The following is a 26,782-nucleotide window of genomic DNA, read 5'->3' on the forward strand; positions in this document are numbered from 1 at the left end:
GAAAACCTGGGCTTCCAGATCTGGTTTTCATCTCAGCCTCACCCCTTACTAGTTCCTCTTTCCCCCCTGTAAAAAGGAGTTTGGGGGTTTGGGATGACAGCACCCCATTTGAGAGATGGCTCTTTCTTTAGGTTCCATAGGGACGTCCTCAGGGTCCCCACTGCCCCTCACAGCAGCCTTTTACAGGTCTGTTGGCTTTTTGTTTCCCTTTTCTCGTCTTCTTTCTCTTTTTAATATTCTTCCCCTTTTTCTTTTCCTTTTTCCTTCCCTCCCTCCTTCCTCTCTCACACACACTCTCTCTTTCTCTCTTTCTCCCGAGCTCCCTTAACCACGGACATCGGAGTTCCAGAGTTTGGGTATCCTTCCGGAGGTTTGGGAGGGGACTCCACCTATGCAAACCTAAGAGTGATATATACAAAGCGCGTGTGCGTATCAGGAAGGACTGGCACTCTCCCAGTAGGTGGCGGGGTGGGGGTGGGAGTGAAGGTGGGACCCGTGGTTGCGGGCAGGGAGGTGGGGGGGGAGGGGGTCGGGGGCCAGCGGGTGGGGCGGGCATACAACACCGGGCGCCAGCCCCGCGGCGGGACTTCTGCGGGGCTTCCAGCTTCTCCCAAGCGCCTCCTCCTGACCGGCTCAATGCGGAGCTAGGATGGGATGTCGTGGCTGCCAGAGTCCGCGAGGCAACTCCTGCGGCGTCCGGCTCTGGTTAAGACCGGGTGGAGAACTACCAAGCGCGGGGCGAGAGGCAGGTCCGCCCGCACGTTCCTGCACCTGCACTCACAGCTTCGTTTAGGTTCGCGGAGAAAGGGCTGAAGGCTTTAGGTCCTTCGAGGCATCCGTAGCGAGGGGGCGGGGCCCGGAAGGGAGCAGCATGGCGGCGCTGGACAGTGACAGCGATGAGGACTTAGTCAGCTATGGGACAGGCCTGGAGCCGCTGGAAGAAGGTGCGAGCCAGATTGGTCGCTGGGGTCTGTGAGAAACAGGTCCAGAATTCCGGGAAAAACCGCTCAACCCTGTGCCGGGCCTCGGGTGGCCCCGTGGGCAAGGCTCTCTCGCTACTGGTGTTGGGAACAGAGACGAGAGAGACGTGCGGTGTGCTTTGGGGTGCTCACGTTCTGGAGGGATGGATAAGAGACTCTGAGGGGTGGGAAACAGAAAGATGACGAAACAGGCTCGTGTGAGAACCGGGGTGGGTGGTCGGGCATTGTCTTCCCTAGGAGAGGACGTTTGAGCTCAGACTTGAAACAGAGGAAGGAACCAACCATATGAAGATTTGGGTAGAAGAACATTTCAATCAAAGGGAGCAGCGGGTGCAAAATTTCTGAAGTCAGAGCCAGTTTGACAAATTGAGGGACAGGCAGGACTGGTGTGGGTGGAGCCGACGACACCAGTGAGAGACTGGTAGAGATGATGTCAGAGGGGGAGGCAGGGGCTGCATCTACTTAGTATGTAAGGATGTTTGGATTTTATACTAAGTGTTGAAGAGTCATTGCGGGGTTTTACACAAGGGAGAAATGTATATTTTTAAGATCATTTGGCCCTCGATTTTGAGAATAGGTGGGCTGGGGAGTGGTGGGCAAAACTGATTCAGGGAGATTAGCAGAAAGAAAAAGAGGTCTTGAGATGATGATGGCTTGGACTGGGGTGTTAGCAGTGGAGGGGATAAGTAATGGTCTGGGTAGAGGTGTAGGTTGAAGGCAGAGCAGACCAGACTTTCTGCTGAAATATAGAGGTGAGGGAAAAGTGAGATAAGGTTCTCTCCCATGTTTCTGGGCTGATCCATTAATGACTCGATTTGTTCAGCAATGAGTGCCCAGTAAGGACTGATGGCAGTTCTAGTCCTGTGGGAAGGACCAAGGAAGCATGTTGGCTAGGAGTTACTTGCAAGCCTTCTGTTGGTGGGATCTTACTCTCCACCCTGATCACATTTTACCAGGTTAGTTGTACTTCTGTACTTTCCACTGATTACCCTTTTGTTTCCTACAAGCAGTTCCAATCATTAGAAAATTTTCCTGGGCGCTGACCCTACTTCTACTCTCTGCTTACAAAAGACAGAGGGACACTAGTCTTCTGAAAGCTTCTTATGTGTTTGAAGACAGCTCTTGGATTTCCTCTGAGACATCTTGTACTGCACTCAACACCCTTTAATATATTCAGTTTTTTTAAGTTTTTATTTATTTTTTTGACAGGTACAGTGAGAGAGGGAGCAGAAGCAGGGGAAGTGGAGGGAGAATCAGGCTTCCCACTGAGTAGAGTGCCCAATGTGGGGCTCAATCTCAGGACCCTGGGATCATGACCTGAGCCAAAGGCAGAGGCTTAACGACTGAGCCACCCCTGCACCCCAATATATTCAGTTTAAAGCCCTGGAAACACCAATTTGTCAGAGCCTTTCTCTAAGTATGGGACCAGAGTGTGGGTGGAGCAGGGTTACCATTGGTATGTCCTTCATTCTAGACTGTACTTCTTTATTTTTAATTTTTATTATTTTTAAAGATTTTATTTGACAGAGAGAGAGAGAGAGCACAAGCAGGGGGAGCCTCAGGCAGAGGGAGTGCAGACTCCCCATTGAGCAGGGAGCCCAATGCGGGGCTTGATTCTAGGACCCTGGGATCATGACCCGAGCTGAAGCCAGTTACTTACCTGACTGAGCCACACAGGTGCCCTAGACTGTAGTTCTTTAACAAAGGCATTACATTAACTTTACTGGCAAACACATCACCTCATGCTCTCAAAGAATTTGTTGACAGAGATCCTGTATTGGAAGTTTTAAATCTAGTTGAAACAAAAGTAGGAGTTTTGTAAGTGCTATCTTATATGATATAGACAGTAAATAGCCTACACAAGCTGGCAGAGAACCCCGAGACAGCAGGATGGGATTCCTTGAAAACTGGTAGATCTCGCTATTCAGAAAGAGGGCAGGAGTTAAACATGCATGGGTGAAGGTTATTACAGCCAGGCTGGGCAGCTGTTAATACATTTCTGTATTTCTGGTTCACACTTGTTTCCTTGTGAGTGACATCAACTATTTGACCTACATTCTTCTAATTCTTCCTCTTTGATGATACACAGAATCTGAAATGAAGTCTAATGACCTAACCACGCTTTTGAAATGGAAGAAAGGGGCATTGGATTTGCAGACCCTTTATGCCCTCAGCCTAAGATCATTCTTTAACTTCTCAACATTGGTAGTTTTGAAGATTGAGTCATTGTTTCCTATGCACTTTGATGTGTAAATGCACTCTGAGTGCATTTTATGGTATAACATACTAGACCAATAATCACTTTTCCTTCTGCTTTGAAGTTTTAGTGACAGGTTAGATAAACATTGGTAGAGGAGGGACTCTACTACTTAATTAAAGTTGCTGCTACTGAGAGGAAGTTTTACTGGTTAAGAGACAGCGGCCAAACCGTCTGTCACACACAGACCCATAGACACATAGGCTCTCTGGCCTGGAGGGAAGAGGGCACCAGTACTTACCTCTCTCATTAGATACTTTAGTTGCCTCTGGAGTTCTCCTCATCTCTGGTTCATCCTGTACTCAGATTAACTTAAGGACAATTTTCCTCCTTGACATTATGGCTCTCCCACTTAAGACTATCTGTGGTTTCCCCCCACTGCCAGGACGTACCACAGACCCTGAAGCACTGAGTTCGAGGCCTTCTGCACTATCTGCCCTTCTAGTTCCATCTTCTGCTCCTTGCCTGCCTTCCAGTCAGACTAGACGACTTTTTCAAAACATCTGATGTTATCTTTGTAGACTTCCTGTTTACTGATGGAGTTAATGCTTCTATTGGGAATTGTGTCTCTATCAGTAGTTATCAGATCCTGCTCAGGAGGGAGACTATGAAGTGGTTCTTGCACATCATCTGAAGAATTCCTGTATATTCAGGTCTCCTCTGCTGGGCTCTGAGGGCCCTGAAAACAGGGACAGAGTTGTGGTTGGTTTTCCACGCCCAGAGCCTAGTACAGGGCTGCTTCCATGGTGAAAGATAGTCCGGGTGATGTCCCTGGCTTGGAAGCAGAATTGAGATCTGATTGCAACTTTGTGCTTATTAGCTGTGGACATTGGGGCAGTTACTGAATCAGAGCTCCCTTATCGGGTACGATGAGTGAGATAATATGTGTGAAAAGAAGAGATTAGTTGTTATTAGTAGCAGTAATTATAAGAGGGCCTGGCTAAAATGTCACCTCCTCCCCGGAGTTCTTTCCTCATGTGATTAGAGGTGGCGTCTCCCTGTGGGGCTCCTGCCTGCCATGCTGGTCGGCCCTCAGGATCTGCTGCCATGGGTTCCACCTAGTTGTCTGCAGATCTTATCCCCCCTCCTGATTAAGAGCACCTTGAGAACTGAGTAAGAATAGCACCTCGCATTGGCAGGCCCTGCCCAGTGGTTCTCAGTTGGGGCTGATTTTGCCTCTCGGAGGACATTTGGCAAAGCCTGAAGACATTTTTGTTGTCAAGCCGGGTGAGGGGAGCCACGCTTCCTGGCTGGGGTCTGGTGTTCCAAGTCAGGGATGCTGCTGACCATCCCACGGTGCACAGGACCATCCTACCACAAAGAATCAGCCACTGCTGACTGCCGAGAGCACTGAAGTTGAGAAACCTTGCCTTAGCCAGGAATCATGCCAGGGGCAGGTGTGGTAGTGGATCGTGTGAAACGCATTTCTAAGCAACAGTGACAATCTTGGATTAGGGGGCCCAAGTTGTAATTCAGCTCTTTAGAGTGAAATGAAATTGTAGCTGATATTGACCGAGCTTCGCTATGACTAGACACTGTGCTCAGGCCTCTGCATGTGCGCCAGCCGACCAGGTAGGTTCTGTTCCTCACCCTACTTCTATTTCTTATTTATTTATTTTTTATTATGTTCAGTTAACCATTGTAGAGTACATCATTAGTTTTTGTTGACGTGGTCAGTGATTCATTAGTTGCATGTAACCCAGTGCTCATGATAGCACTTGCCCTCCTCAGTACCTGTCACTCAGCTACCTCATCCCCCACCCCCACCCCCTTCCCTACTTTTACAGTTGTGGAGGGTGAGGTTTAAAGAGCTCAAGTAACTTGACCAAGTTCACCAAGCTAGCAGTAATAAGAGAGGGGGATTTGAACCCAGATCTCCTGGTCTTCAGAACCTGAGCTTTTGACTGGCCTGCTATGGGTTATACTCCAGAAATGACTTAAAGACCTCAAAAGTTACTAGGAAGAATTTAGGACTCTAAGGCCGTAAGTTCCTCTACCTTTTGTTCCACCTTCCAGAAGGAGTAACTGGCTTAATTATTGAAATAACAGGTACACATGGGCTTTCCTACTGTATATCATCATCATCATAATAGTAATAATAATAATAATGGCAGCTAGTATTTTAAAAGTGTTTATTGTGTATCTCTTCTTGCTAAGCATTTTATAGGCATTATCCTACTCCATTTGCATAACAACCCTATGAAATAGCTATTACTATTCATGTCAGGGGGCAAAGAGAAGTCAAGATGATGGAAGTCCTGGTGCTGGGAAGGTCTGGTGAGAGCTCTGTGGCTCTCAACTCCCCGCCTTTAACTGCTCTCTTACTTGCTTTCTGTGCTGAATGTTTGAAAGTAACTTGATGGTTACTTTTAATTTTAAATAGATTCAGAATTCTGAATTGCAGTTGATTAAATGAGGCTATAATGTATGTCATAGGGCCTGAAAGTTTAAACTTAAGGAACTTTTAGACTTTACTGAGTTCCTTTTTGCTTGTGTGTTGTAGCAACCCATCCCTGTTCAGGAGAGCAGGAAAAGGATTAAGTCTAAAGAGTAGTAACTATGGAATCAGGAGATTGCCAGAAATAAGGAAACTCTTAAGATTTGGGGAGAACAGGCAATATCAAAGGAAAAAATCTGGACTCGGGATGCTGTGAAGTTCTAGAAGAGATACAGAAGGGTTCCTTCTGTCCCAAAGCTCTGTGTGCCAAGTGTCAACCCTGTGACTTGTCTCCGGCGCTGCCTGTGGAGTTTACCTCCATCTGTTGGAACCTCCCCACCGACCAGCATGTAATTCAGTTTACATGTTGGAATTTTGTGGGAATCAGGCCATTCTTGCTAAAATGTTTATCTGATGCAGATAAGAAATATCTGTATTTGCCTTAGAACTCTGAAGAAGCTTGATACCATGTGTTACTTTCTAAACTATATAAGCAGGTAAAGTCTAGGAATAAAAAACTTAGTTAAAATTATTATACTTGGGGGGCGCCCGGATGGCTCAGTTGGTTGAGCACTCTTGCTTTCAGCTCAGGTTGTGATCTCAGGGTGGTGGGATCCAGCCCTGCATTGGGCTCTGTGCTCAGTGTGGGGTCAGGTTCAGATTCTCTCTCCCTCTCCTACTGTCCCTCCCCACCACTCTCTCTCAAATAAATAAATAACTCTTTTTAAAAAATTGTTATATTTGAAATTACAAGAAGTGAACAGTTCATTATGTTTAAGAAATGACATTTTGTCTGAAGTTTTTCTAATCCGCCATCCCCTTCTCTCTCACCCGAAATATTTTTTTCAGGTGAAAGACCAAAGAAACCAATTCCTCTTCAGGATCAGACTGTCAGAGATGAAAAAGGAAGATATAAACGATTTCATGGAGCGTTTAGCGGAGGTTTCTCTGCTGGGTACTTCAATACTGTTGGCTCAAAGGAAGGTATGATTTTCCTGCTTGGAGCTCTAAAATTGCTGAAGCAAATGACTGAAATAGCATAAGTTTCTCCCCCTCTTCCACCTCTCCCTTTAAAAACAAAAACAAACAAAAGAACCTTCTTTAAACACTTTAATATACACACACCATAGATTTTTGTGTTCTTTCAGCCTTTGGCATGTTTGCAAGAGTCCACTGGTGTGTCGTTCATTACAATCCGAGAGGGAAAGTTTTCCTTCACTTAAAGAAAAGAAAAAAGATGCATTCTAACCAGATGTTTAAGTGATGATCATGACTTCCATTGTCTATCCCATCCTGCTGGCAACACACGAAGTTGCTTTCACATACATTCACTTAGGTAACCTTCATCTCACACGACTCAGTGACTGAGGAGGACAGGTGTCAGAGTTGCTGTGTGGATGAGGCCACTGAGGGTCAGAGATGCTCCCTCCTAACACTGGGGACCACAGCAGCACTTGTCAGCGCCTGCTCTCCACCCGAAGAAAAAATCAGTTACAATTTTCACATTACGCAGTAGTTAATAAGCTCTGCCTTGTTTAAAGTAATGCGTGTTTTTTAAAAAATGTTCTCATATAGGAACTGGAAGAAAATGGCTTTTTTATGTCCGATACAAGGGTAGGATGAACCGAGTAATTCCTGTAGCAGTTGTTAAGAAGAAGATAGAGCAGTTCTTTTATAGATATATACAATAACTTGTATAGAACAACAGTACAGTAAAGACGAAAAAAGCAGTGCAGGAAATCAAGAACAAGCCACGTGAGAAAAATAGTTGGGGTCGATAAGGTGGTTTCAAGGTCAGCATCCAGAAAGAGCAGTTCAGTGAGCAAATGATCAAGGTATTTGACCAGTCTACTCCAGAAATGCTAGAAAAAGCTATGGAATAGTCGGTCTTACTGTTAGGAAAGGCCAAGGTAAGTGACTAAGGCACTATTAAATTAGCGTACTTATTTTTAACATTAAAATGTAAAAAATGGCGGTAGGGTTTGTGAAGGAAGAAGGACTCAGATACACTGCTGACTGTTGCAGTTATAGCCGTGCTGTCCGCTGTAGTAAGACCAGCTCAAGTGATCGTCGGGTAGACTGTAATAGGTTAATACTCTGCAGTATCTCTACCCTGAGGACTGTGAAGAAATCAGGCAGAGACTACAGAACTCCAAATTGGAGGAAGGCAGTAGCCTGGGAAAGCTGATCCCCATTCCTGGGTAGCTGGGGGTGTCTCCCATGCCTGCCCAGAAACCTGCTCTGCCCACTGACCAACAGGGGGTCTGCCCCAAACTCCTTAGGTCCATAAGACTCTAATAGGAAATTAGAGAGGAGGTGTGTCAGTCTTAGAGAAAACTAAAAGAATCCAGACACCTTTGACCTCCAGACCGTTCTCATTGTGTAAGCATGGCACATGCTTGGTGACTGTGGACAGGGAGCAGGAGTGGTGTTACAGGTCTCGGGACTGGGACAGGACTGGGGGCCTTGGGTGGGCACAGCTGCCCTTAGACTAGCCAGGTTGAGTCCCTGTGTTGCTTCTCTGACTCTGGTTCTAGCCACCCTTTCATTGCTGACTCAGGTACCCTGACATAGTATTCTGGTGATACGCTAAATAAGTTGGTATCTGTTGCTATCATGCTGGTCTCAGAGTAGTCCTGCCTTTTAAGGTGACCTTGCACCTCTTTACTCACATCTACTTGTAAAAAGATTGCCACGTTCACTGTAATAATTTGATTATTATGTAATTATGTCCGTAGGAGCAGGGAGATGGGAAGGAGCTAAGCGTTTATAGGTATCAGGGGGTCTCCAGCCTGTACCTTCAGTGTTCTTGAATAATTTAGTTATAAACCAAAATTGTAATATTCTAAATGCTTTTTTTCCAAGGATGGACACCCTCTTCTTTTGTGTCTTCACGACAGAACAGGGCAGACAAAGCTGTTCTTGGTCCAGAAGATTTTATGGATGAAGAGGTGGGTATGCAGAACTTTCATGGCCACTTAGCCAGTGGGATGTGTACATTTGCCTGTTGTAGCACCTATGCTCTCCCCAGAACGTTCAGTGGACAATGCCTTCTTTGTTTGCAAGGCTTTATTTTTTACCTATTTGGACTAGTGTGCTCTGTACATCAATGGATTCGTGTTCACTGGGAGAACATCTTACGCTGGGGCCAGTTTCTAAAGTTAGGAGTGGAGAGGGGGGCACCTGGGTGGCTCAGTGGATTGAGCTTCTGCCTTCGGCTCAGGTCATGATCTCGGGGTCCTGGGATCAAGCCCCATGTCAGGAATCTCTGCTCAGCAGGGAACCTGCTTCCCCTCTCTCTCTCTGCCTGCCTCTCTGCCTACTTGTGATCTCTGTCTGTCAAATAAATAAATAAATAAACAAATAAATCTGTTAAAAAAAAAAGAGTGGAGAGAAAAGTCCTTGAAAACTTCCTTGAAAAGGCCCCAATAGCCCCCTCAGTGCAGCACCCACGGAGCTTCCACAGTAACTGCCCAGCATGCTGCAGTTGAGGGAACCGGGAGCCACTAGACCAGCAAAGAGCGAAAGGGAGCCACATGCAGGCATCTGGGCCCATCATTAAAGCAATGATGACTGCCACCTTCTTAGGGGTAAATTGGGGCTGGTGAGGGGGAGGTGTCCTATAGGCCTACGGGGTGGGCTCCAGTTTGTTTTAAAATTAAACCTCTGTTGCCTTAAAACCTAGTTGTGGATTCATTTGTGATAAAGATTAGATCAAACACTATTAACATGCTTTAGGCTGCAGGTAAGAGGCAAGCCGAGGTCCCCTTCCTATTTGACTAGCATAATCTATAAGGAAGCATGACTCATGCAACAAGACGTCTAGATGTCAGCAAGGTCCCAGGTCCTCTCTTCTCAGTCATATTCTGCAAGTCAGCTTGTCCTCATACTAGCCCTCCCTGTGGTGCCACCGTGGCAGCAGGAGTTCCAGATGGCACATCCAGGATGCCAATATCCACTGGAAGAAGGACTTTTTTCCTTGGTTATCTTTTCTTGAGAGCAAGGAAATCATTCACATGACTCCTGCCGTGGATTTTCCCTCATGTCTGCTTGGGCAGACTGTGGTTCTGTTTTGTTTTTTAAAGATTTATTTATTTATTTTTAGAGAAGGTGAGAGAGCGCACAGGGTCGAGGGGGGAAGAGAGGAAGAGAGAAAATCTTGAGCAGACTCCCTGCTGAGTGGAAGCCCAATGTGGGGCTCCATCTCCCGACCCTGAGATCATGACCTGAGCCCAAACCAAGAGTCAGATGCCAACTGAGCCCCCCACAAGGTGCCCCAGGCAGGTTGTTTGTTTTACCTGCTCATTCTTTTTTTTTTTAATGTTTTTTAAATTTTTAATTGATTTGACAGACAGAGATCACAAGTAGACAGAGAGGCAGGCAGAGAGAGGAGGAAGCAGGCTCCCTGCCAAGCAGAGAGCCTGATGCAGGACTCAATCCCAGGACCCTGAGATCATGATCTGGGCTGAAGGCAGAGGCTCAACCCACTGAGCCACCCAGGCGCCCCTTACCTGCTCATTCTTAAAGCAGTCCTTGGCAAAGGAAATGGGCTCCAAAGACTGGCTTAGAAAAGATATGAACCCCCCATGTGCTAGCCTTCCTCTGGTCCCAGCACATGTACCGGCACACGACTCGGGGAGTGCACGGTGGCAGAGAGGAAGGCAGGCACCTGCACACTTCAGAGCTCTGTGAGGAATGCGGGAGAGGCACAGACTAGTGGAAAAGCAGCCAACAGGAAATGCAAAAACACTTCCAAGTAGCATGTAGGTGTGCTGAGGAATGCTTGCTGGCTGTGGCTCTATTTGCCCTCTGCACTCTGACCTTTGAAATATTATCCAAGAGGAACACACTTACTTACTGTAAAAGTAATTAGTGTATTTTAATTACTTCCTGTCTTCCTAGCTTGGCTGTGCCTCTTGTGGGCTCACTGAGTGACCACTGTCATAGCCTGTCCTCTGCCACTGTCCTTAGCTTAGGCGAGGGTGCCAAAACAGATGTAAAGTCAGCTGCTCCACTGATTGTCAGTTCAGCTGTGCAGTTTCTGTTTGTGTGTTTGTTTATTTGTTGAAGTTTTTATTTACTCATTTATGTAATCTCTGTACCCAACATGGGGCTCAAACTCAAGACCCTGAGATCAAGAGTCCTCTGCTTTTCTGACTGAGCCAGCCAAGTGACCCATCAGTTGTGTAGTTTTAATATTTTTTTCTTTTAAGAAATAAAGGCATCTGATGTATTACAGGTAATCACTTACCAAATGATGTAAGTAATTCTGTCTGAAATTTTTTTTTTTTTTTTTTTTTAAGGATCTTAGTGAATTTGGGATAGCACCTAAAGCGATTGTTACCACGGATGATTTTGCTTCCAAAACCAAAGATAGAATACGAGAAAAGGCCAGGCAGTTAGCAGCTGCTACTGCCCCCATTCCTGGAGCTACTCTGCTTGATGACCTCATAACACCAGCAAAGTGAGAAGAATTTAATTCTAACTTTTCTGATCTTGGCATCACTGCTTCGCATATGTATAAAGATCCTAATTATGAGTAGTTTGGTTACAAGTGGGAGAAGCCTAACTTGAGTGCACAACGGGGTTTTGCCAAGAGGATCTTTGCATTTTTATTGCATATGGTGTGTTCTAGAGCTCCAGTGAGTAGCTGTGCTGCTGGGGTTTATGGAGGCTGGTGTGCTGTTAGGAACTGGGGTGCCTTCCCTCCCTCTCTCTCAGAAGCCTCGAGGGCTCTCTCCTGTCTGCCTCATCCTACCTGCTCTTTTTGCACATCTCCTTATTCTGCTCTTAGGTGTGTGGCCTGATGAGTCTGCCTCAGACGCATGGTTTCCCAGGCCACAGACTTGACAAGGACCATATAGAGTCCCCAGGTGTCCATTCCAAAGGCCCAGCAGAGGGGGCTTCCAATCGACTTCCCCAGGTTGGGCGTGCACCCAAATCTGGTCAGCTGTGGCTGGCACGGCATGGCCTTATGGGGCTGATGTGGAGAGGGGTTGGGCTGTTTTTAAAGGGCTCAGACACAACAAGGGTGTGAGCTAGACAGGGACTGAAAGGCTGCTTATTTCCTACTGTCCTCTAGTATCATAAAAGGAAGTTCACATTCAGTACCTTGATATCCTAGATTATCTATTGGTTTTGAATTGCTGAGAAAAATGGGTTGGAAGGAAGGACAAGGAGTTGGACCTCGAGTAAAGAGAAAACCACGCCGACAGAAACCTGGTATGTATATTGATTTCCATTCATTCTGTAGCATAGTTTCTTGTTGTTGTTTTTTTGAGAGAGTGAGAGTGAGAGAGGGAACATGAGCGGATGTGGGGGGGTGAGGGGTGAGGCGTGGCAGAGGCTGAGGGAGAAGCAGACTCCCTGCTGAGCAGGGCATCTGACTCAGGGCTCCATCTGCGAACCCTGAAGTCATGGCCTGGGCCAGAGTCAGCCACATAACTGACTAAGCCATCAGGTGCCCCTGTAGCATACTTTTTTTTTAGAATATTTTATTTATTTATTTGACAGACAGAGATCACAAGTAGGCGGGGGGTGGGGGTGGGATGGGAAGCAGGCTCCCTACTGAGCAGAAAGCCCGATGTGGGACTTGATCCCAGGACCCTGGGATCATGACCTGAGCCGAAGGCAGAGGCTTTAACCCACTGAGCCACCCAGGTGCCCCTGTAGCATACTTTTTAATGGCTCCATGTTTCTAGAAATAAAATTGCTGGGTCAAGTTGTATGCCTGTACTGTTGATTGTTGAACAAGGGGGTTAGAGGTACTAACCCTGTGGGTGGTCGGAAATCCACATATAATGTTTATTTGTTTGTTTGTTCATTTGTTTCTTTTTGAGTCTAATTAACATACAGTGCTCTATTTCCACATATTTCTTTTCACTCCCCGAAAACTTAACTGCTAATAGTCTACTATTGACCAGGAGCCTTACTGATAACATAGTCGACTAGCACGTATTTTGTATGTTATATGTATTCTATACTTTATTCTTTAGAATGAAGTAAGCTATAGAAAAAAAATTATTAAGGAAATCAGAAGGAAGAGAAAATATAGTTACATTAACTGTACTGTAAAAATTCTGTGTATAAATGGACCTGTGCCATTCAAACTTCTGTTGTTCAAATATCAACTGTATTTTAAACATTTTTTTAAATTTGAGTACAGTTGACACATAGTGTTACATTGGTTTCAGGTGTGTACATCCTAGTGATCTGACAAGTCTAAATGTTATGCTGTGCTCACCACCGGCATAGCTACATCTGTCACCACACAATGCTATTATAATATCATTGACTCTGTTTCTTGTGCTGGGCCTTTTAGTCCTGTGACTTACTCATTCCATAAGTGGAGGCCTATATCGCCCACTTGCCTTCACCCATTTTGCTTCCTTCCCTCTAGCAATCATCAATTTGTTCTCTGTATTTATAAACCTGATTCTGCTATTTGTTTGTTTGTTTTTTTTCTTGGATCCGAAATATGGTGAAGTCATACGATACTTAGCTTTCTCAGTCTGACTTATCTCACTTAGCATAATACCCTTTAGGTCTGTCCATGTCACAGAAGGCATGATCTCATCCTTTTTTATGGCTCTGTAGTATCCCATTGCATACTTAGATGTACCCCATCTTTCTTTTTTTTTTTCCCAATTTATTTATTTTCAGAAAAACAGTATTCATTATTTTTTCACCACACCCAGTGCTCCATGCAAGCCGTGCCCTCTATAATACCCACCACCTGGTACCCCAACCTCCCACCACCCCCACCACTTCAAACCCCTCAGATTGTTTTTCAGAGTCCATAGTCTCTCATGGTTCACCTCCCCTTCCAATTTACCCAAAAGCACATACCCTCCCCAATGTCCATAACTCCACCCCCCTTCTCCCAACCCCCCTCCCCCCAGCAACCCACAGTTTGTTTCGTGAGATTAAGAGTCACTTATGGTTTGTCTCCCTCCCTATCCCATCTTGTTTCATGGATTCTTCTCCTACCCACTTAAGCCCCCATGTTGCATCACCACTTCCTCATATCAGGGAGATCATATGATAGTTGTCTTTCTCCGCTTCACTCATTTTGCTAAGCATGATACGCTCTAGTTCCATCCATGTTGTCGCAAATGGCAAGATTTCGTTTACCCCATCTTTCTTATCCATTTGTTTGTTGACGGATGCTTAGACTGCTTCTGTATCTTGGCTGTTGTAAATAATGTTGCAATAAACATAGGGGTGCCTGTATCCTTTCAAAGTAGTGTTTTTTTGTTTTTTGGATAAATACCCAATAGTGGAATTACTGGATCACATGGTGTTTCTGTTTTTATTTTTATTTTTTATTTATTTTTTAAAAGATTTTATTTATTTATTTGACAGAGAGAGAGAGACCACAAGTAGGCAGAGCAGTAGGCAGAGAGCAGGGAGCCTGATGTGGGGCTCGAGCCCAGGACCCTGAGATCATGACCTGAGTTGAAGGCAGAGGCTTAACCCACTGAGCCACCCAGGCACCCCGGTGTTTCTGTTTTTAATTTTTTGAGAAACCTCCATACTGTTTTCCACAGTAGCTCTACCAGTTTATATTCCCAAGAAGTTAACTGTATTTTGAGGCTTTCTGTGTGTCATGCGTAACAGCCTTCTAGAAGCATTGTACCAGTTTGTGTTCCTGCTAGCACCACGTGAAACCATTTCGTACTCTTGTCAAAATTGTGTCACAGTTTGACAGGGTGATTTTCTGTTGATTTCTTGCCCTTGGTCTCCCCAGCCAGATGACAGAAATAGCTTCCTTCGGGTTCTCTGTGGTGCTGGGGCAGTAGTGGTGAGTCATGGAGCACGTTATTGCTGGAGCGTGGGTGGCACACAATTCCTGAGTGATTCGTCTCTGACCCTAGAGCCAGAGCAGCTTTTATAAGGGCTTCCGTGAACCTCTAAACAGCATCAGTAATTCCGGTTTCTTTATTTTCAGTCGCTTGCAACCAATGTATCTGAAATCTCTTTTGTAGATCCTGGAGTAAAAATCTATGGCTGTGCCTTACCCCCTGGAGGCTCTGAGGGATCTGAGGTATTGTATGGGATGACTGACCTTGGATTTGGTATAGAAACATCTGTTTCCTCATGAACATGAAATTTTAGGGTCGGAAATAATTTTAGAAATCAGTTGGATCCCATAACAGTGAAATACCCCCACCCTGAAACTACCTTCACGTCAGAGAATGCATTCAGCAACATGCCAGCACCATACATATCCAAGTCTGTTCAGATTGTTAAAATGGCACTGATTGTGTTAGTATCAAGAACTTGATTTAGTGATTTGTGATAGAGGAAAAGAGAGTTCGGTCAGTGTTCTGTTTGGAATTAATCATTTGAAAATAGTATTTTACAGAACTTTGCACCAGTCAGTGAGTCACCTTCATTGCAATTTTTCATCACTGTGAGCAGGAGGAAGATGATGACTATGTGCCTGAAAATGTGACATTTGCCCCCAAAGATGTCACACCTGTGGATTTCACACCTAAAGATAATGTGCATGGACTGGCTTACAAGGGCCTGGATCCCCACCAAGCATTGTTTGGAACTTCGGGAGAACATTTTAATCTTTTCGGTGGGGGACCCCAGGGGACCAGCAATCTTCTTGGAGAGATTGGAGTGAATAAAGGAAGAAAACTGGGAATCTCAGGCCAGGTAGAAGTTTCTGTTTCATGAACATGGAAATGTCAACAGTGAGAATGCTTTCCATATCATACTATATATACGGTAGTCACTCATTATTCATTGACTAACAGGAAGACTTAGAAGTAGTTCTGTTTTCTGTACAGTCTTTTATGAAGACATGTAAAGCACACCTTCCTGATTTTACTGCTGACATCCTGTGACCTAATGTTCTTGATGGAGTTGTGTGTTCCCAGGACTGAGGACTGCTTTCCCACACCCATGTGGGGCTGAGCAGAAAAAACATACTTCCCCCTTTGATTTAATTAATAGTCGAATTGCAATCTGTCTCTCCAAGTTCAAGTCCAAGTTTTACTACCTCTCAGACTGTTTCCTAGTGCCGCCAGCCCCACACTGGGAACATGAGTGTATATTTCACTTGGGAGACTTGCTTTTTACCTTGGAGGAAATGGAGAGCTTTCCTGATGGTCTGTGCTCTCACATTAATTTAGAGGCTTTTCTTAAATTATATTTAGCAGATTTTGTCATTGCCTTTTCTTTCCTATACATGTTTTCTCCCAGTTTTTTTAAACAAAAAGTGATGCTTGTTGAAGGCTGTGTCCCACAATGATTAGGAGTTCTTAAAATAGCTGTTTCAGTAGTGGTAGCCTTCAGATCTTGCTCTCCAGCCCTGGCTACACTGAACAGTAGATGAATATTCTGCCTTTCTTCTTTTGGAGGCCCTCTTCTCCTGCATTGCTGCTTGGATGTGTTCTCCACACCTTCCTGTGTTCGGACCCAGACGGGTAGCTGCCGCTGGGCCCAGAGGACAGCCCCACTGCTGGAGGCCTGGCATTCACTTCTGGCTGTTGTTTCCAAGATAACTTGATTCTGTGTGTCAATCTAGTCTCCCACTTCCCTTGTCTGTTGGTGATCTTGGGGTGCTAATGTGGTCTATTCGGTCACATCCTTAAAGTAGCTTTATCCTTCCACGGAGACACACCCTAAAACCTGTAATTGCTCAGTTCAGAACCTTGTTTTTGAAGGCTTTTGGTGTTGGTGCCCTGGAAGAGGAAGATGATGACATCTATGCCACAGAAACTTTATCCAAATATGACACCATTTTGAAGGATGAGGAGCCTGGAGATGGACTGTATGGCTGGACAGCCCCCAGGCAATATAAAAGTCAGAAAGGTAATTCCACAGACCCACAACTGGTGGTAGGACCACATGTCAGGGTATTATAGGAAGAAGGGGTTGCAGCATTGATGCTGGAGTGTCAGCCTCTGTGGAGTTGGGAGTTGTGGGTAAAAGATGCTGGGTGAGAAACAAGATGGGGAGAAGAGAGGCCCAGTGCAGGGGGTAAGGCAGAAGCTGGATGTAAACCAGGGGTGGGGTTGGGGTGAAGCCAGAGCCAGCTGTTGAGACGAGGCTGAGGTGGGGAGGGGGAAGAGGGCTGGAATCAGGGAAGGAGTGAGTATGAGGGCAGGTGCTTGTGCTGTGGGGTAGAGGTAGCATGGAGTCAGAGGGAAGCTGGAGGACCTGGGCAGTGGGCCAAGGTAGGCCAGCTCAGGCAGTAGGTCAGAGGCTGGACGTGGGGGCCTACAGCAAGGGGATCATGGCACCCAGCCTGTCTTGCCACTTGAGTCCCTGGCTCTTAGGAGGCTCTCATTGGGCTAGGAAGCGGACACCTCTCAACGCAACTTTGATTTCAAGTCAGAGTCTGTTGGGATTTTGATCGTATAGTTCTAAGTAGTAGTTCAGTGTTTCTTTCTAGAAAAGGTGTAGGAAGGAGACAGCGTGGGGCCGGTATGAGTAACATGCAAATTGGTGTCACGTGACTGGATTTGGATGGCGGGGGTTGGGGGGAACATTGGGTGAGGCTCATAACCTCTCTGGGCATCATTTGTAAAGTGATGATCACATCCACACTGAGGGTCATTGTGAGGGTTAAGTGGCATAACTCCATGCTGGGCATAGTACCTGGCCAAGGACTGAATAAAGAGCACCCACTCTTCTTTGGTTAGAATAGTAAGAAGCACCTAAGTGAGATAAGGAGGCGACTGCTGAGATAGACCATCTACGGAGACATTTCTAGCTGTCCTCACATCAAATCTGATCGAACTCCTGTAAAATACATCTGAAACATACATGTTGGAATAATCTAAGTGAGCCAAGCGTAACTTCCCGAAAGGATACCCATTTTGCGTGTCTGGAAGACAAAAAGGCTCAAAACAGTTTTTAGAGGTAGTTTGCTTAATGGCTGTGAACGCATGTTCTGAAGACAGACCACCTCCGCTCCAGCCCAGGCTCTGCCCTGTTCTCAGCCGTGGCCTCGGGCAGGCTACGTCATTTCCCTGTGCCCCAGTGTCCTTGCCTAGACAGAGGGCATGACCAGGGCACACCCACGGGGCTGGTAACGAACAGAAAAGGCTTAAGACATGCCGGGCGCCTCTGTAAGTGTCGGTGGCCTCTGTCCTCATCACCAAAAAAGAATCTAGGGTTTTACACAAGATGCTGGGAGAGCATGCACCCGAATGTTAGTTGGTGTTACCACTTCCTTTTCATTACCTCTATTTTCAAAATTTGCTACTAGGACTATGTATTTTTATAACTTGGAAGAAAATGTGTGGGGCACCTGGGTGGCTCAGTTGGTTATGCATCTGACTCTTGATTTCAGCTCAGGTCATGACCTCAGGGTCATGGGATGGAGCCCTGTATCAGGCCCTGTGCTAGGCATAGAGCCAGCTTATGTCTCTTTCTCTCCCTCTCCCTGTGCTCTTCCCCAGCCCCCTCTTGAAAAAAAAAAAAAGGAAAAGGAAAAGAAAAAAATTAATATATTAGATTTATAGATTATACTAACATGTTAATTATATATAGATTATGTTGATACAGTGACATAACACTCTATCATAATATATTAATATGTATTAATTACGTAATACAAATATCATTGTATATTGATTACATAGTAATTATGAATCTGTAATAGATACGCATATAGAAATCTGCCTCCTGGGGCAAATCCTCGGTTTTTCCTTTATACAACACTTTTGTGCCTATTGACTGAATTCCACCCTTCCCCTCATCAAGCCCCCTCGTCAAGCCTGAGCTGGTGACTTTCCCCAACCTCCCCAGGCTCCCCTTATCCCCTCTCTGCTATGGCCCCCTCTCCTCTCCCACCCCAGGCACAACTATAGTTTTAACCTTAAGGTTTTTCATTGAGTGAATCTAAATCTAGCCAGTCTTCATGGTTGATTTTTATTTTTTTTAACTTCTAATTTTTTTTTAAAGATTTTAAAGAGAGTTCATAAATAGACAGAGAGGCAGGCAGAGAAAGAGGGGAAGCAGTCTTTCCGCTGAGCAGAAAGCCCGATGTGGGGCTTGATCCCAGGACCCTGAGATCATGACCTGAGCTGAAGGCAGAGGCTTTAACCCACTGAGCCACCCAGGTACCTTCATGGTTGATTTTTAAACTACTCATTTTTTTTACGGTCCCTATGGCTATAATAAATATTCTGAATATTCTGTAGCTCTGTCTTTATGCACATTTGTTTCTTCTTTCTTTCTTTTCTTTTTTTTTTTTTTAAGATTTTATTTATTTATTTGACAGAGAGCACAAGCCAGGGGCGGGGGGAGGCAGGCAGCAGAGGGAAAGGGAGAAGTAGGCTCCTTACTGAGCAGGGAGCCCTGTGCAAGACTCAGTCCCAGGATCCTGGGATCATGACCTTAGCCACAGGCAGATGTTTAACTGACTGAGCCCACCCAGGCACCCCTGCATATGGGTTTTTGACATAACCACTGTGCTCTGGAAATCTTTGAGAATCAAAGAGCCCCATCCATGAGATTGTCTCCATAACCAATGGCCGATCCCTGGCTCCAGGTCAAGAGGGGATTGGTCATTCTGTTTCCTGAGTGATCGTTGGTGATCTTTATCTCTTGTTAGATTTTCGTCTGGGAAAAAAACAAAAGCACATTTTAATCTGAGCTGGGATTATATTACTGGCTCACCTGGTTGTATTGTCTTCTGTGGCTTTATTTGAATAGTTGCTAAGGAAATGGGGGGAGGGAGTCTCCCCCCTGGTTCTTCACCTGGTTTTAGAAATGGCTCTTTGATGGTTATGATTTTATTTTTAACCATAGTTGTCCTCTTCATGGTTTTTCTTGAGTTTTTTTTTAAAGATTTTATTGATTTATTTGACAGACAGAGATCACAGGTAGGCAGAGAGGCAGGCAGAGAGAGAGGAGGGGGAAGCAGGCTCCCTGCCGAGCAGAGGTGAGGACTTAATCCCAGGAAGGCAGAGGCTTAACCCACTGAGGCACCCACGCCTCCCTTTCTTGAGATCTTTTACTCCTGAGTCTATTCTTTGGTGCCCCGAGGCTTAGCTTAGGACCTAAGGTACTTTTTCTAGAAACAGTGTTGAGATACTTGTCTGAGAGAGCCATGGCCTCACATCCGGGGCCACCTAATCAGCCGAGGGTGCTGTGGCAACTGCCAGTCACTGAGTCAACAGAGGTGTGAGGGCTTGACGTACCATTCTTCTCTCCCCTTGACTTTTATCTCTGCAAGTTAATCATGTGTGACTCGTAGTATTTGTGTTCTTGGAGATAAAAAACTGACGTCTTTTGTCTTACTGTAATCTTCTTTGTTTCTGAAATTAATCAATGACATCATTTTGTAGAATCAGAGAAAGATCTTCGATACATTGGCAAAATTTTGGATGGATTTTCCTTGGCTTCTAAACCTTTATCTTCCAAGAAAGTAAGGAAAACATTTATTTATTTCTTTATTTTACTGATTTAGTTCTTAAAACATTTGCTGCTATGTAATCTGAGCTATTGTTTTAATGATTGAAGAATAAATAAATTCTGTTTTTAAAAAGCAATAATATAATTACTAGTGATTGTCCAGGTATCTAGGTAAACATATTCTGCATAAGAAATGTCAGTCAGTAATCACATTGCATCCAAATTATCTAATTGCTGATCTTTTATTTTTTTAAGTTGCTAGTTTTTTGAATCCAAGCTCCCAAGTAAGTGGTTATATTTCCATTAAAAAAAGAATTACATTACAAACGGGGGGAGGGGAAAATGGAATTGATATAATTCCAAGGCCAGTGTAACTTAAGGAAATGTAGAACATTTCAAGAAGTCATCAAATGCCCCCATCCTGCCTCCTCCTGAATGCCATGAAGAGTGTTGGCTAGTGTGGACAGGGTTCCCTGGACTCCTCATCTAGGCAAACAGAAGGGGGAGAGGCCACGTGCCTGCAGGTCAAGCCCCATGGAGAGCTCCTCACACGTTTCCAGAGAGTCCTGTTTTGTGAGATTGTTGTACAGCTTAGGCCAAGTAGTACTCTCCCTGCCCACAGGAGCCCGGTGCTCATGGGTAGGCATCATGGGGTGATGGGTGCTGGTGGCTCAGGTGGGGCTCCTAGCCATTTGCCTTGTTGGCCTCCTGTTTCATTTTTTCATTTTTAATTTTTTAAAAAGATGTTATTTATTTGACAGAGAGAGACAGCGAGAGGGAATACAAGCAGGGAGAGTGGGAGAGGGAGAAGCAGGCTTCCCACCGAGCAGGGAGCCCAAGGCTCGATCCCAGTACCCCAGGATTATAACCAGAGTCGAAGGCAGATGCTTAATGACTGAGCCACCCAGGAACCCCTGGCAGCCCAGTTTTAGATGGTTCCATACTTTAATTTGCTCTTTGTTTCTGAATTCAGCAAACATTTTTTTTAGTACCCCTGTGACTTGGCCTGTGGTTTTTCAGAACAGGGGAGACCAGGGGCAGCGCAGCCTCAAGAACCATATTCCGGGTTACAGCAGCTCTGATTTGTTTAGCTCTGATGGTGTGTTGTAACAATGAGCAGAACACAATCGGAACAGTGTCGGGCCCGTCGTAAGCTGCTGTTCTTGCCAGAAATGTCAAGTAACATTAAAGGAGATTTTTTTTTTTTTAAGTGTCTAAAAGGAGAGCAGGAAAAAGGCTGAGAAGTACTCGCTTGACCCAGGGTTCAGTAGGACCAACTCCTGGCCCCCAAGTGCAGCCTTCCCCCAGGGAGGGCGCCCGAAGCGTGAATTCACTCTAGGGAGGCCCATGTTCATGACCAGGGTGACAGGCATGGGTGGTTCCTGAAGCACTGCTTGCCGGAGTAGTGCTTTGGGTGGGAGCGACTCAGACAAGGGCTCTGTTCACCTCACCTTTCACAGACAGGCCAGTTTTCTACACTGTGGCCAGAAGCCCAGCCTCTGCATCCAGAGGCCAAACAGCAGAGACTGAGCAGAGCGGGGGGCGGGGGGGGGATGCTTTGAATCTCCCCGGAGGGCATTAAGAAGAGCCGGGCTGCACACTTGCTGCCCAGCCCCTCTGGATTTTTGTGTCACGGCCGTAACGGAGGGTTCGCCAGTGGCTTTGGGAGTCCACGCATTCCGAGAAGGTGGCCAAGCTGAGATGATAAAGAAATGAGATCTCCTGGCAGAGATGCCAGCCCTCTTCCGTGGGCTGTCATGGTTCCAGGTGCTTACCCCAACTGCGTCTTTCAGCCACCTGGGGACCCCACTGGGCACCAGCTCTTGAGGTAGGACGCGGCGTCAGTGTCGTTAAACCCTTAGGGGAACCCTGTGTGCAGCTGGGCCCCAGAACTGCAGCCAGAGAGCGTTTGGTGCGGCCCTGGTTACAGAGGTCAGGGTTTCAGGTAGCTGGAAACTCAAGAAAATGGCTTATGTAAGACTGTCTGTAAATATGTTTGTTAGACTTGATGCAGGGAAGACCGTTCAGCACAGTGATTTAAAAGTGCCCGATACTTTTCTTGTAATGTATCTGTTCTGTCCTCATCAGTGCCTGAATTCCTCAAATACATCTCAATTTCAGCTTTTGAATTAAAACTACCTCAGATCAAAAAATAAATCCCCAAGCTCTAATTAACATAATTAGAAAAATAATTCTGAATTGAAAAGCAACTTATTTAAAGTTATTATTTTTTTCCCCTAAGTCTCGAATCATACTTTTCTCAATTACGTTCTGATTTACAGTCAGCCAGTTCTGCATGTGAGCCAGTACATTGTGTTAACTCTTGTTATCTTTCTTACCACACAGAACGAGCATATTGGCATTTCTCTGTAGAAGTGGGCAGGGGTAGCATTAGAAATGTGTGGCCATTACAAAGATGCATTTCCCAGTGGCCCTCCAGATCCAGAATGGATGTTGGCTGGACACCTGGAGGGGCTCTGCCCAGTGTGGCCTCCCTGCTGCAGGCTGGGCCGGCGAGGGCAGGCTTAACAACACTCACAGGTTATGGGTTTTCTTGGTTAAGTCAAACATGGTCATCTCACAGCCTGTCTTTTCTGAGGTTTGTTTCTTGTTTTTTTGTTTTTGTTTTTGTCTTTTAAAGACTTACCCACCACCTGAATTGCCAAGAGACTATCGACCAGTACATTACTTCAGACCTGTGATAGCTACAACCTCAGAGAACTCCCACTTACTCCAGGTATCATCCGAGTCAGCTGGAAAGCCAGTGCCTGACCCGGGGACCTGCAGTAGGCACCAACTGAATGCCTCCAAGAGAGGGGAGTTGCTGGGAGAAACACCTGTTCAAGGTAGGTGCCATGAAGAAGTTGAAGAGCATTACATTTACATTTATAGGGACTGGAGTTACCAAAATCAAAATGGACAGTTGTTTTCTCAATGACCAGCCTTTTAGGTGGTTTTAGGTGGTTTAGTATTCCCACACGGAGAGAACGAAATTGTGTATTATGAATGGCACAGATAGCAGTGTATGTATCCCTTACTTTTTTTGTTTGTTTGTTTTTGTTTTTTTTAAAGATTTTTTTTTTTTTTATGTATTTATTTGACAGAGAGAAATCACAAGTAGATGGAGAGGCAGGCAGAGAGAGAGAGGGAAGCAGGTTCCCCGCTGAGCAGAGAGCCCGATGCGGGACTCGATCCCAGGACCCTGAGACCATGACCCAAGCCGAAGGCAGCGGCTCAACCCACTGAGCCACCCAGGTGCCCCCGTATCCCTTACTTTTTGAAAGAATTTATTTATTTGAGAAAGAGCACACGCGCGTGCTCGCAGCATAAGCAGGGGGAGTGGCAGGCAGAGAGAGAGGGAGAAGCAGACTCCCCACTAAGCAGAAAGCCAGACATGGGGCTCAATCCCAGGACCCTGAGATCATGACCTGAGCTGAGGGCAGATGCTTAACTGACTGAGCCCCCCCGGTGCCCCCGTATCTCATATTTCTTGAGACTTGTCCTCTAACATAAGTTGGGTGTGCTTTTGAGATCTCAACCCTGATCTTAAGCTCAGCAGTTTTCAGACTGGGAATAATTGCCAGGAATATGGTACAGACCAGGACCTGGGTGCCTTCCCTGTCCCTACAGAGCCTGGGAACGTGTGATTTTTTTCCCTCAGGAGAAGGGGTACTGTAGCTCTTTCCTGAATGCCTAAAAAAGGAACAAGTGAGTCTGAAAGTGAGTACAAGTGTGGAGAATCTCTTGCAGGTGGCACAGAAAGACCCACCTGAGAGGTGAACTTGGACTTGGCATTTGGGAGCCTGATAGGTATCTCAAATATAATAGACCAGAGCAGAAGTTGTGATTCCCCACTTCCTATTCCAGACTTGCCCTTCCCCGATCTTCCCATTGTTAGTGACCTACTGCTTAGACCAGAATGTCGGAATCCTAATTCCTGCCCCCACCCCAAGTCCACCAGCATGTCCTCTCAGCGCTGCCCCAAACGTGTGGGGGACCCCACCGTGTCTGCTTCCATCCAGGAGTGAGCACCCATCCTTCCTCACCTGGACCATTGTGGGGCCCATTATTGGTCTCCTTACTTCCCTGCCTTCCTCTCTGCAGTCTGGTCCCCCGACTGGCAGCAGGATGGACTGAATCGTTGTCACTGCCCCTCTTAAAACATTCCAGTCCTTCTCACACTGAAGACAAATCCAGACACCAACCTCCTACCCCCGTCCCTGCCCAAGGCTGTGTGATCCAGCTCTGCTCCCTTTTCAGGCCATGCCTTGTCCCCCTCTCCCATAACCCCTGAGGTGCAGTCTTGTGACCCTGCTTTCTGCTGTCTGACCCCACCTACCATGACATGCCAGCCACTGGGGCCTTGACGTTAACTGTCTCTTCTGCCTCTGCTCTTCCCTCAAACTTCAGCTCTTTCTTTTACTTAACTCACCACAACTATGATCTCTTTGGAGGGAACTTCCAGGCCTTCCCTGCCCCCACACATGCTAGTGATTCCTCACGCCCCAGTCCCAGCCCTTGTCTCTAAGTCTCCTTTGGTGGTGTCACCCTGTTTCCTTTATGGTCCTCCTCTCGTAGCCATCCTCCGGGGTTGACTTTGGGCTTCTCTGAGGCCCACGCCACCAGCTAGTGACAGCGGGGCCCTGTCTGTGGTGTCCTCACAGCCCAGGCCAGTGCTCTGGGGGCGCTGTGACAGGACTGAACACTGCAGGGACAGCTGGCTCTGAACTGGGGCTTGTGCCAGGTGGGACTGTCAGGTGGTGGCTGCTCGCACTGGCATCCGGAGCCCGGGGTGTCAGCTCCTGCATTCTAGGACCACTCACTCACTCCATAAATATCCATAAACACGTTGGCCTGCACTTTTGTTCGCAGTGAAACATGGGTCTTGTTACTTCATCACTGTCTAGTTCACAGGGATGATAGGAATACAGATGAGAAACTCCCTGTAAAATACACCAGCGACATACCTTTGTGACATTGAACACGTCTGTACCATGACATGTCAATATAGCTGTCTTAGGATACTTCGCTTCTCTTCCTGTTACTATTTTTGTTAGGTTCGACTACTTCAGTGTTGGAGTTTCTGTCCCAAAAAGACAAAGAGAGAATCAAAGAAATGAAGCAGGCAACTGACCTGAAAGCGGCTCAACTCAAGGCCAGGAGTCTGGCCCAGAATGCCTCACGCAGCAGACCCCAGCCCTCCTCGCCAGACGTCGGACACTGCTCGTGGCAGTTGGCCCTGAGTGGTGGGACAGCCTCCACGAGAGCCAGCAACTTCAAACCTTTCGCAAAAGATCCAGAAAAGCAAAAACGATATGAAGAGTTTTTAGTAAATATGAAACGGGGTCAGAAAGGTGGGTGCTAGGTCTGGGTCCCCCCCCACCTCTTGGCCGGGGGAAGCACTCTTGCTCTTCCTGCCCGAGTCCTGGATTTGAAGTTGCAGCATCCCCCACTCTGCCAGTGTTGGGCTTTGTCCGGTGCAAACAGTGCATAGATTGTAGTCCCTGGCTCTTGACCTTAGAAAGTAAGAACAAGTAGCTTGTGTTTCTCCATATCTCAGGTCCCAAAGATAGCTGTCTTAAGTAGAGAACACGCCTTGGCCATGGCTAGTGCTGAAACACAGACCGTGTACTGTTTGCAAATGCTTGCCTTCTCTAAGTGTTGCATTTCACACCAAGAGAACAAGGTCATCTCCCACTTTATCTTAAAATCCTAATTAGCCAGCCCTAAATCATGGTCTAAAATTTTATTTTAAAAGGTAGCTGGCTGTTAAACCCTTACGAGGGGGGAAAAATAATCACTCTCCAGTCTACGGGGTAAATTTGGGCAGAGTGAGGAGAGGGTTTGCTGTCATTCCCAGTAGTGGTTGGAAGAGTCATCAGCAAATATGAGGCATCGGTTTCCTTCCTTACTTTTTATTTTTGTTAAAGATTTTATTTGAGAGAGAGACAACAAGCAGTGGGGAGGGGCAGAGGGAGAGAGAGACAGAGGAACAGACTCCCTGCTGAGCAGGAAGCCCACCATGGGGCTAGATCCCAGGATCCTGACATCATGACCTGAGCCAAAGGCAGACACTTAACTGACTGAGCCACCCAGGTGTCCCTGAGACATCAGTTTTCAAAAGCAGATGGCGGTCTATTGTGTCTTCACTGCCTGCTAAGAACCCACCCACTGATGTTAATTGTTAAATTAAAAAAAAAAAAAAGTTAGAAAAATGAGTGTTTTTCTGCCAAAACCTAGGAAGATACTTGGGATGAACTGTTCACTGTCTGGGAGTGGTACCAAGTTCCTGGCTTCGAAGATTTAACAAGCATTAGGCCCCAGCTGTTTTTCTCTGTTCTGTGAGGTCAACAGAATTCAACAAAAGAATCATGCTAAGGGGGGGAGCACTATTACCTGACGAGTACTCCCTACCATGCTCTCAGAAACCAGGGTAAGGATTGGTGTCCCTTCTGGATAAAATCTATAGGGACCCACTGGATATTCTCCTTTGAGTCCTATGTTCTTCCTAAGAGTGAAGCAATTTCTTGTTTCTTGTTCCACAGATGCCCTGGAACGTTGTCTGGACCCCAGCATGACAGAATGGGAGCGAGGCCGCGAGCGGGATGAGTTTGCTCGGGCGGCTCTACTCTACGTGTCTTCCCATTCGACCTTATCCTCCAGGTTCACGCATGCCAAGGAGGAGGAGGATTCAGATCAGGTGGAAGTCCCTCGAGACCAAGAGGT

The 26,782-nt window shown here is 46.2% G+C and overlaps 1 protein-coding gene across 1 annotated transcript in view; it reads left to right on the plus strand.

Moving 5' to 3' along the window:
• Window positions 1-833: 833 nt before the first annotated feature.
• GPATCH1 (G-patch domain containing 1) overlaps window positions 834-26,782 on the plus strand; it is a 43,623-nt gene continuing 17,674 nt past the window's right edge. The window contains exons 1-12 of the mRNA XM_044256266.1: window positions 834-944; window positions 6,524-6,658; window positions 8,540-8,625; window positions 10,978-11,138; window positions 11,799-11,896; window positions 14,662-14,720; window positions 15,098-15,340; window positions 16,354-16,501; window positions 19,990-20,069; window positions 22,698-22,902; window positions 25,114-25,410; window positions 26,602-26,780. Coding sequence (XP_044112201.1) covers window positions 872-944; window positions 6,524-6,658; window positions 8,540-8,625; window positions 10,978-11,138; window positions 11,799-11,896; window positions 14,662-14,720; window positions 15,098-15,340; window positions 16,354-16,501; window positions 19,990-20,069; window positions 22,698-22,902; window positions 25,114-25,410; window positions 26,602-26,780 — 1,764 coding nt within the window. The 5' untranslated portion in view covers window positions 834-871. The remainder of the gene's footprint in view (window positions 945-6,523; window positions 6,659-8,539; window positions 8,626-10,977; window positions 11,139-11,798; window positions 11,897-14,661; window positions 14,721-15,097; window positions 15,341-16,353; window positions 16,502-19,989; window positions 20,070-22,697; window positions 22,903-25,113; window positions 25,411-26,601; window positions 26,781-26,782) is intronic.

This window comes from Neovison vison, chromosome 7, assembly GCF_020171115.1.
Source record: "Neovison vison isolate M4711 chromosome 7, ASM_NN_V1, whole genome shotgun sequence".
Classification (NCBI taxonomy): Eukaryota; Metazoa; Chordata; class Mammalia; order Carnivora; family Mustelidae; genus Neogale; species Neogale vison.